The sequence below is a fragment of the Ictalurus furcatus genome, chromosome 5 (assembly GCF_023375685.1).
Source record: "Ictalurus furcatus strain D&B chromosome 5, Billie_1.0, whole genome shotgun sequence".
Lineage (NCBI taxonomy): Eukaryota > Metazoa > Chordata > Actinopteri > Siluriformes > Ictaluridae > Ictalurus > Ictalurus furcatus.
In genome coordinates, this window is record NC_071259.1 from 26,606,982 (window position 1) to 26,619,885 (window position 12,904).

General features: G+C 38.0%; 1 protein-coding gene across 1 annotated transcript in view; it reads left to right on the plus strand.

Annotated features, from left to right (window-relative positions):
• The first annotated feature begins 46 nt into the window (after positions 1-46).
• LOC128608277 (uncharacterized) overlaps positions 47-12,904 on the plus strand; it is a 36,879-nt gene continuing 24,021 nt past the window's right edge. The window contains exons 1-8 of the mRNA XM_053625912.1: positions 47-2,313; positions 6,391-6,801; positions 10,835-10,960; positions 11,077-11,232; positions 11,357-11,444; positions 11,684-11,859; positions 11,945-11,982; positions 12,112-12,152. Of these exons, the coding sequence (XP_053481887.1) occupies positions 6,672-6,801; positions 10,835-10,960; positions 11,077-11,232; positions 11,357-11,444; positions 11,684-11,859; positions 11,945-11,982; positions 12,112-12,152 (755 nt within the window). The 5' untranslated portion in view covers positions 47-2,313; positions 6,391-6,671. The remainder of the gene's footprint in view (positions 2,314-6,390; positions 6,802-10,834; positions 10,961-11,076; positions 11,233-11,356; positions 11,445-11,683; positions 11,860-11,944; positions 11,983-12,111; positions 12,153-12,904) is intronic.

Here is a 12,904-nt window from a genome sequence, read left to right on the forward strand (position 1 = left end):
ATGATTAGGTAGCTATCTTACCTAAAAGGAAAATAAAGAAAATACAAATATATTTCCCTAACTACCTAAGCAAAGAAACAGAGACAAAAGGAACCCCATCCCAAAAGAAATGGCAGCCACACCCCTACTGCCCGTGAACCAAGTGAACATACATATACAAAAGTGAAGAGAATATACATAAACAGATTTATGGATAACCAAACTCAAAGTCAAAACCAGGCAAAAGTCAAATACCAAAACAGCAGTCAGAATACAGAATTTGATAGCCACAAGGGCAAGCAACATAAACCAAAGACTCTCCTAACACCAAATCACACATAACCACCTCCAACATCCCACATGTTCTCACTCCGTCTTCCTCTTTAAGTATGGCCACCAATCTGTGAGGTCATCCTGGAGGCGGGAGAAAGGCAGGCTAGGGTAGACTGGAAAGTCTGGGAGGGAGTTTGGACCTGCACACAAAATGTCACAGCACACAAACTTCCCATTCTAAGATAGCAGGTTGTAACAGGAATGTAATTAAATCGAAAGATTGGAAAAAGAGCTAGTAACCTTCAGCATTCTGAACTGAACCGTGTTTAATGCTGTGGGGAAAACATTTTCAGGACGCTGCAGTTGCTGTACTTTGATCTCTGCTGCACAAATGCAAATATATGAGAGATGACAGTTAAAACAACATTTCTCTCAATGTCACTTGAGAGAACACTGTGTTTGTGTTTCAGCGTCTGGGTCAAATTTTAGGGGATTTTTTTTTACTTTCTCTTTTGGTTTTTAGTTTCTGTTTGGACTCTATTCTTTATCTTTATCATTCTTCAAACGAAGCTGCAGGAAGAAAGGGTATGTCATTAAATAGAAGCACCTGTACTGCTAACAGCACTGTCACAGCCATAAGTGTGGCAGTAGCCAATCGTGTGTGAGTGACTGGAATACAGTTTTTTGACCCAGTATATCGAATACCCAGCTGGTATTTGACCCAGAACAATGCTGGTTCATACACTTCTCTATACAAGTGGCTGTTATTCTGAATAGTATTTATTCTAAACATTAATTTTAAACACCCTAATGTTAAAGTCTTAATTTGATATTTTAAGCGTCTAATGTTATTAATTTTTCAGATAGTAGACTTCTGAGTATCTCAGTGTCAGTAAGCTATTCCAAGGCTGTCTCACATTAGTGGGATTGTTAGTGGCTCAAAATGTTATGTATAGTGGTGTTTAAATGAAGAAGTATGTAGACTGTACACATGTGTCTCAGTTCTATGTTATTTTGTGTGGGCAGAGAAACAGATATAGGTCAAAGAGTAATAACCGAAACATAACAGGAACAAAGCAAAATGTTAAACAGAAGATCAGGCAGAGCAAATCTAGCCAAGCAATATGATGCCTACGTACAATGTAGATAAGTTCGGTCCTGTAATTATAATCTTTAGATTGCATTACTGTAAGTTATTCCTCTTCCTGTACCCGCATGCCTAGCCCTTTACTTTAACAACCCCAAGTGCAGTCCGTGATTCTTTTACAAGAATTATAGTACTTAATCACAAAAGTCCCACCTTATGTCAATTACACTGACTTCCTATTACATCTCACAAAGACAGCTGAAAGGCAGCTCATAATGTCCCATTCAGCAGCTGTGCTCTTGACTACAAACCTGTTACAAATACAGGTTATAAATGGTGTCATTATAGAACCCCACAATATCCTAGTTTTATTCATTTATTTCACAAATTAATATAAAAAATATATATTCAGATGAAGACGCATGCTATCTTACTTTTCACTATTCTCTCTCTCTCTCTCTCTCTCTCTCTCACACACACACACACACACACACACACATACATTTCTAATAGAACCAGGCTACTGAAATAACCATAAAAATGCGTGTAATGAACTCCATATTGTTGAAACTTCTGATTTGTCATGAGACCATGGTCATGCTTTATTTCACATGACTGCACTGGATTTGATTTTTTTTTTTTTTTTTCAGCAAAGCCCCACCTTTGGCACTCCCGTCTCTTTAAACTTCTCTGAACGTCTCTGAATTATTTGGAATTTATTTCAATGTCACGGGTTATAAAAACATTTTGATCGTATACTTATAAATACTGTCAATTGCTGTGCTTGCTTCGGCGCAACTGGGGATTTCCACAGTAGGGAGGTACTTGTTTATTATCAGCTAGAAGCAGAAACAGAAACTACACAGAACTATCTTAAGGTCCGTCTGCTGGATCGGGACATGTTTACTGCTCAACCAACTGCATGGTCTTTATCAAGGACTGGAAGTAACAGATCTACACAGACGACACGGCGAGTAAGAACTTTTTTCTTTATGTGTGTGTGTAGTAGTGATGTGTCGTTCATGAACGATCCCTTCAATTCAAACGAATCTTTAATATGACTCGGGAACAACGGAGTTGTCTCAGAGAGTGATTCGTTCATTTTTGACCGCGCATGCGTGGCAACATTCCAGTAGTTTCTGTACCGGAAACAGAAATGATTAGTTCACCTCTGGAGTCTTCGGGTTCGAGTCGTTCGTTCGTCACCTCACAGCCCCACTGCATTCAGCCTATGGGGCGGTCACGTGATGAACGAATGACTCAAACCTGAAGACTCGAGAGATGAACTAATCATTTCTGTTTAGCCTGACTGCATAGGCTGAAGACCAGCTAAGCTATTAATGAATCATTTCTGTTTCTCATAATTCGGCCTTGGTTACATTAGCCTATAGTTTATTTTTTATTCCAAATGTGATCAAATTTTGCGTAAGTACTAGATGTGTTGGGGAATTTAACATGTAACATTTAATTATATTCTACTGAAATGCACGAAATGACTCGAAAAATGTTCCGTTCATTTTGCTGAACAAGATTCAAAGGTTCATATCACTAGTGTGTAACTACGATTATATTTTTGGACAATGCCCCTGTGTGTGAATTATACATGAAAAAGTCACGGTGGTATCAGCTGTTATAGCAAAATAATTCAGCGTGGTAACGCCATTACACCACCCTGTCCTTGATTATTTCCCTATAATAGGGCCCTTGTTTTATTCCTTACATAATAATACTTACTATTACCAGTGCTGGATAAGTTACTCAAAAAAAGTAATCCACTACAGATTACTAATTACTACTTTAAAATTGTAATCTGATTACATTATTGATTACTCCATGTAAAAAGTAATCAGATTACTAATTACTTTACTTTCAAGTTACTTTCAAAACCTATCAACCCTACAAAAATACACTACAAAGTGAAACTCATAGTTCTTTCAGTCATTTTAGCATGCGTCAATGCATGATCAGAAAAAGTTGGATTTATTATAAAACTTGCCTTGGGTTGTTGTCAGTGTTTTTAGGATTACCAGACCAATAAAATATCAAACTTTTCTAACTAGGCTAGTTTGGTGTTGCTAGCCAAGGGGAGGCACAACTAAGCTATGGGTTTAGCTGCTACAGTGCCATGAAAAGTACCTTTCCTTATGCTCTGCTAATATCATGTTCACGTAAACTGGAACTCATATAGATGTTTACGCACCTTGTTTTCCTACTAAGCATGAGAGGATGTTACTGTTTCAGTTTCAACACCTTTGCTGGTTTAAATTTTTTTTTAATCAGCGTATATCCATTTTTCCTCACACTGACTGTGTGAGCTAGCGTTTGGCAGAATTGAGAGATTGTCAGCCAGTAAGACATGAGTGTTTACATGTATTTAGTTACAGTTACATTTATATAGCATTTTTCTAGACACTCAGAGCGCTTTGCTTAATTTGGGGGGGGGGGGGGGGTTGGTCTCCTCAACCACCACTAGTGTGTAGTGTCCACCTGGATGATTCAATGGCAGCCATAGTGCGCCAGAACGCCCACCACACACCAGCTATTAGTGGAGAGGAGAACAGAGTGATGTAGCCAATTCAGAGATGGGGATTATTAGGGGGCCATTATAGAGAAGGGAATTTCGCCAGGACACCAGGGTATACCCCTACTCTTTTATGATAAGTGTCCTGGGATTTTTTTTAATGACCACAGAGAGTCAGGACCTTGGTTTAATGTCTTATCCAAAAGACAGTACTGTTTTTACAGTATAGTGTCCCCATCACTATACTAGGGCATTAGGTCCCCCACAGACTACAAGGTAAGCACCTCCTGCTGGTCTCACTAATACCACTTCCAGCAGCAAGCTTAGTTTTCCCATGCAGGTCTCCCTTCCAGATACTGGCCAGGCTCAACCCTGCTTAGCATCAGTGAGAAACCAAGCAAGGAGATATGGATCTGGTAAGATTTCCCTGTAAACCTTGTTCAACTGGTCTCATCTCCATTCACTAAAGATATAAAATTACAGCTTTTTACTGACTTAGTGACAAACTGCTCCAAGTGGAGAATTATTTGGGGCTAAAGAAAAAATCTTCGGGGAAAAACGTGATTTATTTAAAAATTTGTCTTAATATTGTTTTCTTAGCAATAAATTTGTAACACAAGTAACATAATTTTATTGACATCAGTAACTGTACTCAAATTACATGAATTACATTACATTAATGCATTATCAGAAAAAGTAATTAGAATGCAGTAACGCATTACTTTGTAGCATTATACCCAACTCTGACTATTACCAAGTGTAGGAAAGACACTTTTTTAAAAATTAAGATCATGACGAAGAAAGACTGCAGTGCCTGCTGTGGTCAAGCTTGTGGAACTAATTTTGGTGTTGGACCAGTTTAGCCATTTAGTTTTATTTTCAATATATGTCAATTAATTTTACTTCCACTTCTACCTACTTCTTTTACTTTGTTTCTTCTGTTTGAGAAATTCCCAGTACTATCCATCTAGCTGGTGCGATTCCAGGATTTTTGAAATGGGGTGGAGGGTGGGTCTGCTAAATAAAAAACATCACTTATACATTAATTATTAATTTAACTTGTTTTATTCTCAACACAAACACCCGTGCCACCCCTTTAGACATGCCCCTGCCCTCAAGTAGCTTAAAGGATTTCAACACCACTTCCTCTGCTAGTCTGAACTGCATAACATGAGATGAAATGCAGTGGAAGATCCCACATACAGTATAGTATAGTGAATTAAGATATACTGGGACAATTATACTTGACTTGCCCATAGGAGCAGGTGGGGCAGAGCTACAATCACCTACAATGGGCACGTGAGCATCAGAACTGGGCCATGGAACAATGGAAGAAGGTGGCCCGGTCTGATGAAACATTTTTTTTACATCGTGTGGATAGTCAGGTGTGTGTGTGTGGCTTACCTGGGGAAGATATAGCACCATGATGCACTATGGGAAGAAGGCAAGCTGGCGGAGGAACAGTGATGCTCTGACATGTGCCACCTACCTAATGATTGTGGTAAACCAGGTACGCCTTTCATGTCAACGGTATTCCCTAATGGAATTGACCTCTTTCAGCAGGATAATGCTCCCTGCCACACTGCAGAAATTGTTAAAGAATGGTTTGAGGAACATGACAAAGAGTTCAAGACGTTGACTTATCCTCCAAATTCCCCCAGATCTCAATCTGATCTGGGGGAATTTGTCAGATCCAAGCATCTGTGGCATGTGCTGGACAAACAAGTCTGATCAATGGAGGCACCACCTTGCAACTTACAACTTACAAGCATCTGCTGTTAACATCTTGGTGTCAGATACCACAGCACACCTTCAGAGGTTTTGTGGAGTCCATGCCTCGACGGGTCAGTGCTGTTTTGGTAGCAAAAGGGGGACCCACACAAAATTAGTCAAGTGGTTTTAATGTTATGGCTGATCGGTGTATATCAATTACTGAATGAATGTTAATGATCATAAACCCCTCATTCACAACTCCATACAATTTGAATTCTGTTGAAATAGTAATTACCTATTTTGAGTGACAAACATTAAAATATATATATATATATATATATATATATATATATATATATATATATATATATATATATATATATATATATATATATAAATAAAATTTGACAGATATAAGCCAATGTTCCATTTATTTGCTTGCCTATTTGGTGTTGCTACAATGTTGATGACCGTTTATACACTATTTGAATATGTTGATGAATTTGAAATAGAGTCCTGTCATTGAAATGTGATTTACTGATGTCATACATTTAGCTGTCCAGTGATCTCCCTCAGAGAAAAGGAGCTGTGTATGATGTAGTTTTGTAGATTAATATCTGATGTAGTACTGGATTTTTGTGAAGTTCTTCATAAAGCTGATTATTTAGTACATGAGAGTGAACGCTTAAAGTCCAGCATAAGTTTATTAGCAGAGTGTTCACTAGTCAATCCACCCTGAAATTTCTTTAGTTACTTTTCTCATAAATAATAATCACACATCTTCCAGCCATTTTAAAATCTTATGCTTTTTTTTCAGCTTCTGCTCACAAATGGAAACACACACCATGGATCCTGGATTTTAACTCAGCAATTCAAAATAATGAGCTGCATAAGAAGATCTACCTAATACTGGACATGATAAGTTATTACTTTTTGGCTTGGAATACCCAGAAGAGGACTGGGTTCAATGGGATATAAGTTTGCTGTATGTGCTAATAGATGAATTGAAGAAAAAACACTTGGACATATGAAGTGTGGAGAAGAAACATTTCTTATTTTTTTTCTATACGCCAAGAAAAACTCACCAGCACTTTAAAGATGGTATTCAGCTTGAAAAATACGTATATTATTGCTGCTACTTTCCTCCTGAACATTGAACTGTGTTTTTGCGCTTGTGCCCGAGCTGAATATGAGATAAATGGAGAATGTTGTCCCATGTGTGCACCTGGTAAGCCAAATGTCTTTGAGATAATATACAGTTATGCTACAATTCATGCCAAATGTTTACATATACCTATGTGAAAGACATTCAAACTCAATTTTTCATAACTCCACACATTTCAGGTTAACATATATTTCCTGTATTCAGTCAATTAGGGTATCTACATTATTTCCATGAGAGGTCATTTCAAAATAATAGCTAAGAGACAGATTTATTGCAGCTTTTATTTACTATAGCAGATTTTCACTGGGTCAAACATTTATATACACTTTCTTAGTATTTGGTGCCATTGCCTTTTAATAGATTGAATGTTAATCAAATGCATGGGGTAGCCTTTCACAAGCTTCTCACAAGAGGACAGATTAATGTTTACTGGACAACAGGATATAATATATAGCCTCATGGGGTATATTAGACAGTAAGTAAACAGCTGGTTCTCATAGTGATCCCAGACAGCAGTGATGAGTACCTACTGACAAAGTTCTGAGGAGGGACAAACTGCAAACCAGCAACAAGGCACTGGCTGACAGAAAGGCTACTGTAGCACAAGTCACAGAAACTTTTAATGATGGTTATGGAAGGAAAGTGTCAATACACAGTGCATCACACTCTGCTGTGTATGGGTCTGCATAGTTACAAACTGGTAAGAGTGGTCATGCTAACCACTGTCCACTGTCAAAGTGCCTTCAATGGGCAAACAGGCAATGGAACTGGGCCTTGGAGCAATTTGCGAAGGTCTGATGTGCCCCCTTTTTTCTCTACATCACATGGATGGCTGGGTACATGTGTGCCATTTAACTGAGGACGTGATAGCACCAGGATGCACTGTGGGAAGAAGAAGCCAGTGGAGAGATTGTGATTCTCTGGACAATGATCTGCTGGGAAACCCTGAGATCAAGCATTCATGTGGATGCCAATTGGGCACATGCCACCTACCTAAAATTGTGGTGGCCCATTTAGATTGTTTATGGCACTGGTATTCCCTGATGGCAATAGCCTCTTTCAACAGGATAATGCACCCTGCCACACTGCACACATTGTTTGGGAATATGACAAAGAGTTTTTATACCATTTCTATACAGACCTTCATAGATTTCATAGATAACAAGCAAGTAATTTTCCAGCCTTCTCACCTTGATGCAAGTATGTTGATTTTAATCTATTTAAACTAGCTAATGCTTTATTTACCATTAATTCATTGTATTGGGCTCTTAGTACTGCTAATTTGTGTTGGAGTTGAAGATATATATTTTTTATAATCAGTGTGTCTTCTCATGTTTTTATTTCTTTCTCTGTTTCTGTAATTTTCTCTCTAAATTGGTTGGACTTTGAACTTGTATAACTTATTAACCGCCCTTTAATGAATACTTTAAATGCCTCCCATGTGGTGAGAGCAGACGTTTGGGTGGTACTGAACTGAAAGTACAGATCCATTTGTTGATCAATAAGTTTGTGTCAATGTCTTAAACTCACAGGTGAAATACTGTTAGTGATTAGGTCAAATTGAGAGAGATAATACGGTATGTTTTAGATAACTGTACTATAGTCCCGGCAGTTTTTCTTTTCCACATCTTGTGATAAAACAGGAAGTCACTGTTACAACTAGGGATGCACTGATAGCGGTACCAGTACTCAGGTGTCGGCCCGATACTGTGCTCATGTACTCGTAAAACTACCCCGATACAACCGCACCGATACCGCTTTATGACAATGTGACATAGCCTAACCTCTCGTCAGTTGAGCAGCTAGTCGGAAGTGGAGCAATGTCAGCAATTTGGAGATATTTTAAGATAACGATGATGATAAAAGTAGCGCAGGCTGCAAACTATGCTCTGCTAAACTGTCAAGAGGAAGGGTAAAAAAATAGCTCATTTAACACAAGCAATTTGATTAAACATCTAAAGAACAAACAACGCCGAGTGCAAAGACTTTGCTAATGCTAGTGTAAAAGGGCTTAAGGAGAACTCGCGAAGGTCCAATCTCTAAACGGGTTCGAACAATGCAAGCATACACACGTAGAAATAAAGCTTTTACTAACTTTATTGTCAGAGATACATTTCCTCATGGATCACTGACATTGAACTTTCATCGCGCTCTCCCCTTGCGCATGTCCCCCGACCCCAACATGAACTCTACGTCACTCGCACAAGCGCAACAGCGCTACTTCTCATACTCAACACAATTATACTGAAATATAAATGACTCATAACATAAATTTGCCTAATCACACATAAACATTTAAAATAAAATAAAGCATTTAAAACTCTTATACAAAATATAAAACATAGAAATAAATCTCACACTGGCATCGGGAAACGGCAACAACCAAGTTTGCAGCAAACGCTGGAGAAGCGAGAGAAAATGTCCAGAGACAACCCACGGGCAGTTAAAATAACAGGAGCTTTTATCCAGTTCGTTGTTCTTGATGACCAATCGTTGTCAGTTGTAGGTAATACAGGATTTCCTCGTCTTCTTGTTGTACTTGAGCTGAACTATGAGATTCCCAACCGTCACCACATTACAGATACAGCATTACCAAAGCTGCGTGACTTGGTGAAAAAGCACATCAGGAACCTGTTGCAGGACATTTCGGCCTTCAGCTTCACCACTGATATTTGGACTAGCAGTGTCAGCCCAATGTCTCTTATAAGTTTAACAGCACAGTGGATTGATTAGGATTTTACTCCCCAGAGAGTCGTTTTACAAGCAACGCAGTTTAGGGGTTCGCACACTGGCCAAGCCATAGCAGGTGCGTTTGATGACATGCTTCAGACGTGGGGCATTCCGAAAAGTGGGAAGTACTCATATCAGTACTTGGTATCGGCAAGTACTCAAATGTAAGTACTTGTACTTGAAAAAAAGTGGTATCGGTGCATCCATATTTACAACATGTCTAAATATCATATTTTTCACTATTGATCTGTTTTAAATGATCAATTCCTGGTATGCCATTCAAAATATGTAAATACACTTATTTGCATAATAATCAGCAGCTCAATTTACCTCCAGGATGTAGGTCATTTTAGTTTTAATCTGATGAGCAGTTGATTTAAAAACAATACAGAATTGTTGGTGTGTTAACATGCTTTGTTTGAAAAGGAAGAATAGGTGTATGATGTCATGGAGGTATGAAACAAGGACATTAAAAAGAAAGCATTGAAAAGAAAGAAAGAGAAAGCATTATTACTATGGTGCACAGTCAGTGAGCTTCGGGTCCCACTGAGGCACTGATCCAGCCAGGGGCGTTAGCTGGACTGTTAGTCATCCAGGGCTGAGCCCAGAGTCTTCTCCATCAAAAAATGTTTTAAAAAATGTACCTCTAAATAGACTGTTTCCATGCATTTCTTTTCTTGCATGTGAGGGCTAATTGCTTAAAAACTGAAAATTGGCTAAAGAAAAAAATCCCAGTATTCCCAGGCCAGGTTACGCCCCTGGGTCCAGCTGATTTGTTTTGTTTGGCTTTGGGTTTTGTTTGGCTTTGGGTTTTTTTTTTTTTTTACTGTAGACTGTGTGCCTTTGATGTTTGATTTGCACATAGCACTGACAGTGGTACTGAATGAATACACTTCTCTGTGGTTTCACTTTATACACTATGGTTTCACTATATGTGAGAAGATAATAATAGACATCTAAGCTTCCACTGAGTAGATGCACCCTCATTTTACAATATGTGTATTGTGAGTGTAATATGTGTATTGTGAGTTTAATTATACCTTCTAGCCCAGTAATGTCTGGTATTGCAATATTTAGTGTAATAGGTTATTGCACCATGTCAGTTCTTGCTGGTAGAGGGAAAATGAAACCAAATGATTCTGCAACCCACTGACAAATGTATATCTTCCTATCCTTACTAGGGCTAGAACAGGGTTAGGATTTTTAAACAAATAAGCCATAATGAAGTCCCACTTAAAACAGTAGGTGTCAGATGAGTTTCCATAATTCTGTATTTAGTCATGGTTCCTTAACAGTTTATAGTAGGATAGGGTTAGAGCTTAATCAAAACATTATTTTGAGAGTTCACCTTTAACATATTTTTCAGGAAGCCGTGTTTATAGGCATTGCACTGAATTTGTCAGCACGACTTGTGTGCCGTGTATCAACTCAACTTTCACCACCGAGCCCAGTGGTCTTCTAAATTGCCTTAGCTGTGCTGTGTGTGATACTGGTAAGTCTGTTCTTTGTAAATCTGTATTGTATATACGATTCTGTGTGCACTGGATATATCAAATTATTGGGTACGGGTAAATATTTTCTATTCATTGACATTGATGTTTCTCATAGGGCAGGGCATACGAGTAAAGATAGCCTGCACACGGACTTCAGATACAATCTGTGAGCCCCTGGAGGGCTTTTACTGTACACATGATGACAAGGGCAGCTGTACACAAGCTGTGGAACATACAAAATGCAGCCCTGGACAATACATAAAGCAGAAAGGTAATATAGGTGTAATATATCTGCTATGTACTGTAAACATTCCCAGCTAAACACTAGAACTAATTACTCAGCTACAATTGCTGTGATTATTTACTGTGACTCAGCAGAAGTTATCTTTTTGCAGGAACAGCACATAAAGATGCCGAATGTGCTGGATGTAAAAATGGTACCTACTCTGATGGGTCACTTGAAATTTGCAAACAACATACAAAGTGAGTGTTCACTTAACTAAATCACTGAATAGATATTGAATGAAGGTTGTGATTAGTGGAGTGTTAAGTGTTCAAGACCACTTTATTGGTTCAAATATATATATATATATATATATATATATATATATATATATATATATATATATATAATAAAGCACTATTTACAGATCTTAAATACTTAAGTTTAAAAAATTCTTAGGGCATTGACGAATGAATGATGTCTTGCTGCTTTTTGACAGGTGTGAAGATTTGGGACTTACACAAATAAAACCAGGAACAACAACGTCTGATGTTGAATGTGGAAATAAAATTCAAGGGGCCCTAATAGCTGGAATCATAGTTTGCATTGTTGTTGTTGTGGCTGTAACACTAGTCATACTTCTCAAAATTAGACACAAGATTGGCCGATGTGCAGGTAAGTGTTTCATACTAATCTAACAAAATAGATTACAAGAAAATACTGATAAAAAATTATTTTTCAAACTGTGCTTTTTAACCAGCAAGGAATGCTGAGCCAGAAACAAGACAGACAGAACTTGTAAGTGTTTATATTCAGTCTTAATGCAAATATAATGAACTAGTTGGCAGTAAGCAATAAGATAAATTGTAGAATGAACATTTAACATACAATTCTATAATTATTAAACATTTGTTTTTCCCCACCAAGAAAACACCCACCTCAGAGACATCATTTCTACCAAAAAACAGGTAAGGGTCAAGCTAGAAACATGTCTTTTTTATTATAAATGTAAAAATACAGTCCCTGTAGGTCTGAATGCAAAATTAAATAAAAATAAATATTTCTGTTTGTATTCATTGGTTGGTTCTTTAAATATTACATTACATTCAGTTGTGAGAATAAAATGTATTTTTAAAGAGAGATGCTGACTGCTATTGTATAACAAGAACTAAAATATACTTTTCATTGTTATAATCAACCAACAGTACTGTAATGGAATTAGCAATCATTCCCTCAGCAGTACAATGGTTAAAAAATGCACAATCCTTTTGGATTATCTTCTAGCCCTTGAATGGAGCCTCCTCATGTCCAGTTTTCTCTGCCAGAACAGAAGATTCTGTGCCAGGGTGAATTCACGGTCCTCACTGGGGATCTGGAAGGCACAGTAATAATAAAGGAAGAAAATGACAAAGGCCTTCCATCGGGGCTTTGATGGACTGGCTGAATGGGTACATCCCTGCTGGACGTCACTGCATCCGCCTGAAACACAGAGCTAGGATCACAGCCATGCGATTCATCACCCATCACCGCTTCTACATAATCTTAGAATGGGTCATCACAAAGAATATAACATTAATTTATACCACATTCCTTTAAAACACAAGTGTCAAGCCACCATCCCTCAAGAAATAAGGAAGACAGGCATGCATTAAGACTTTTCTCTGAAGTGCCACCAAGGTGGTGGAATTAACTCTTGTGAGCTGACAAGAAGAATCACTTC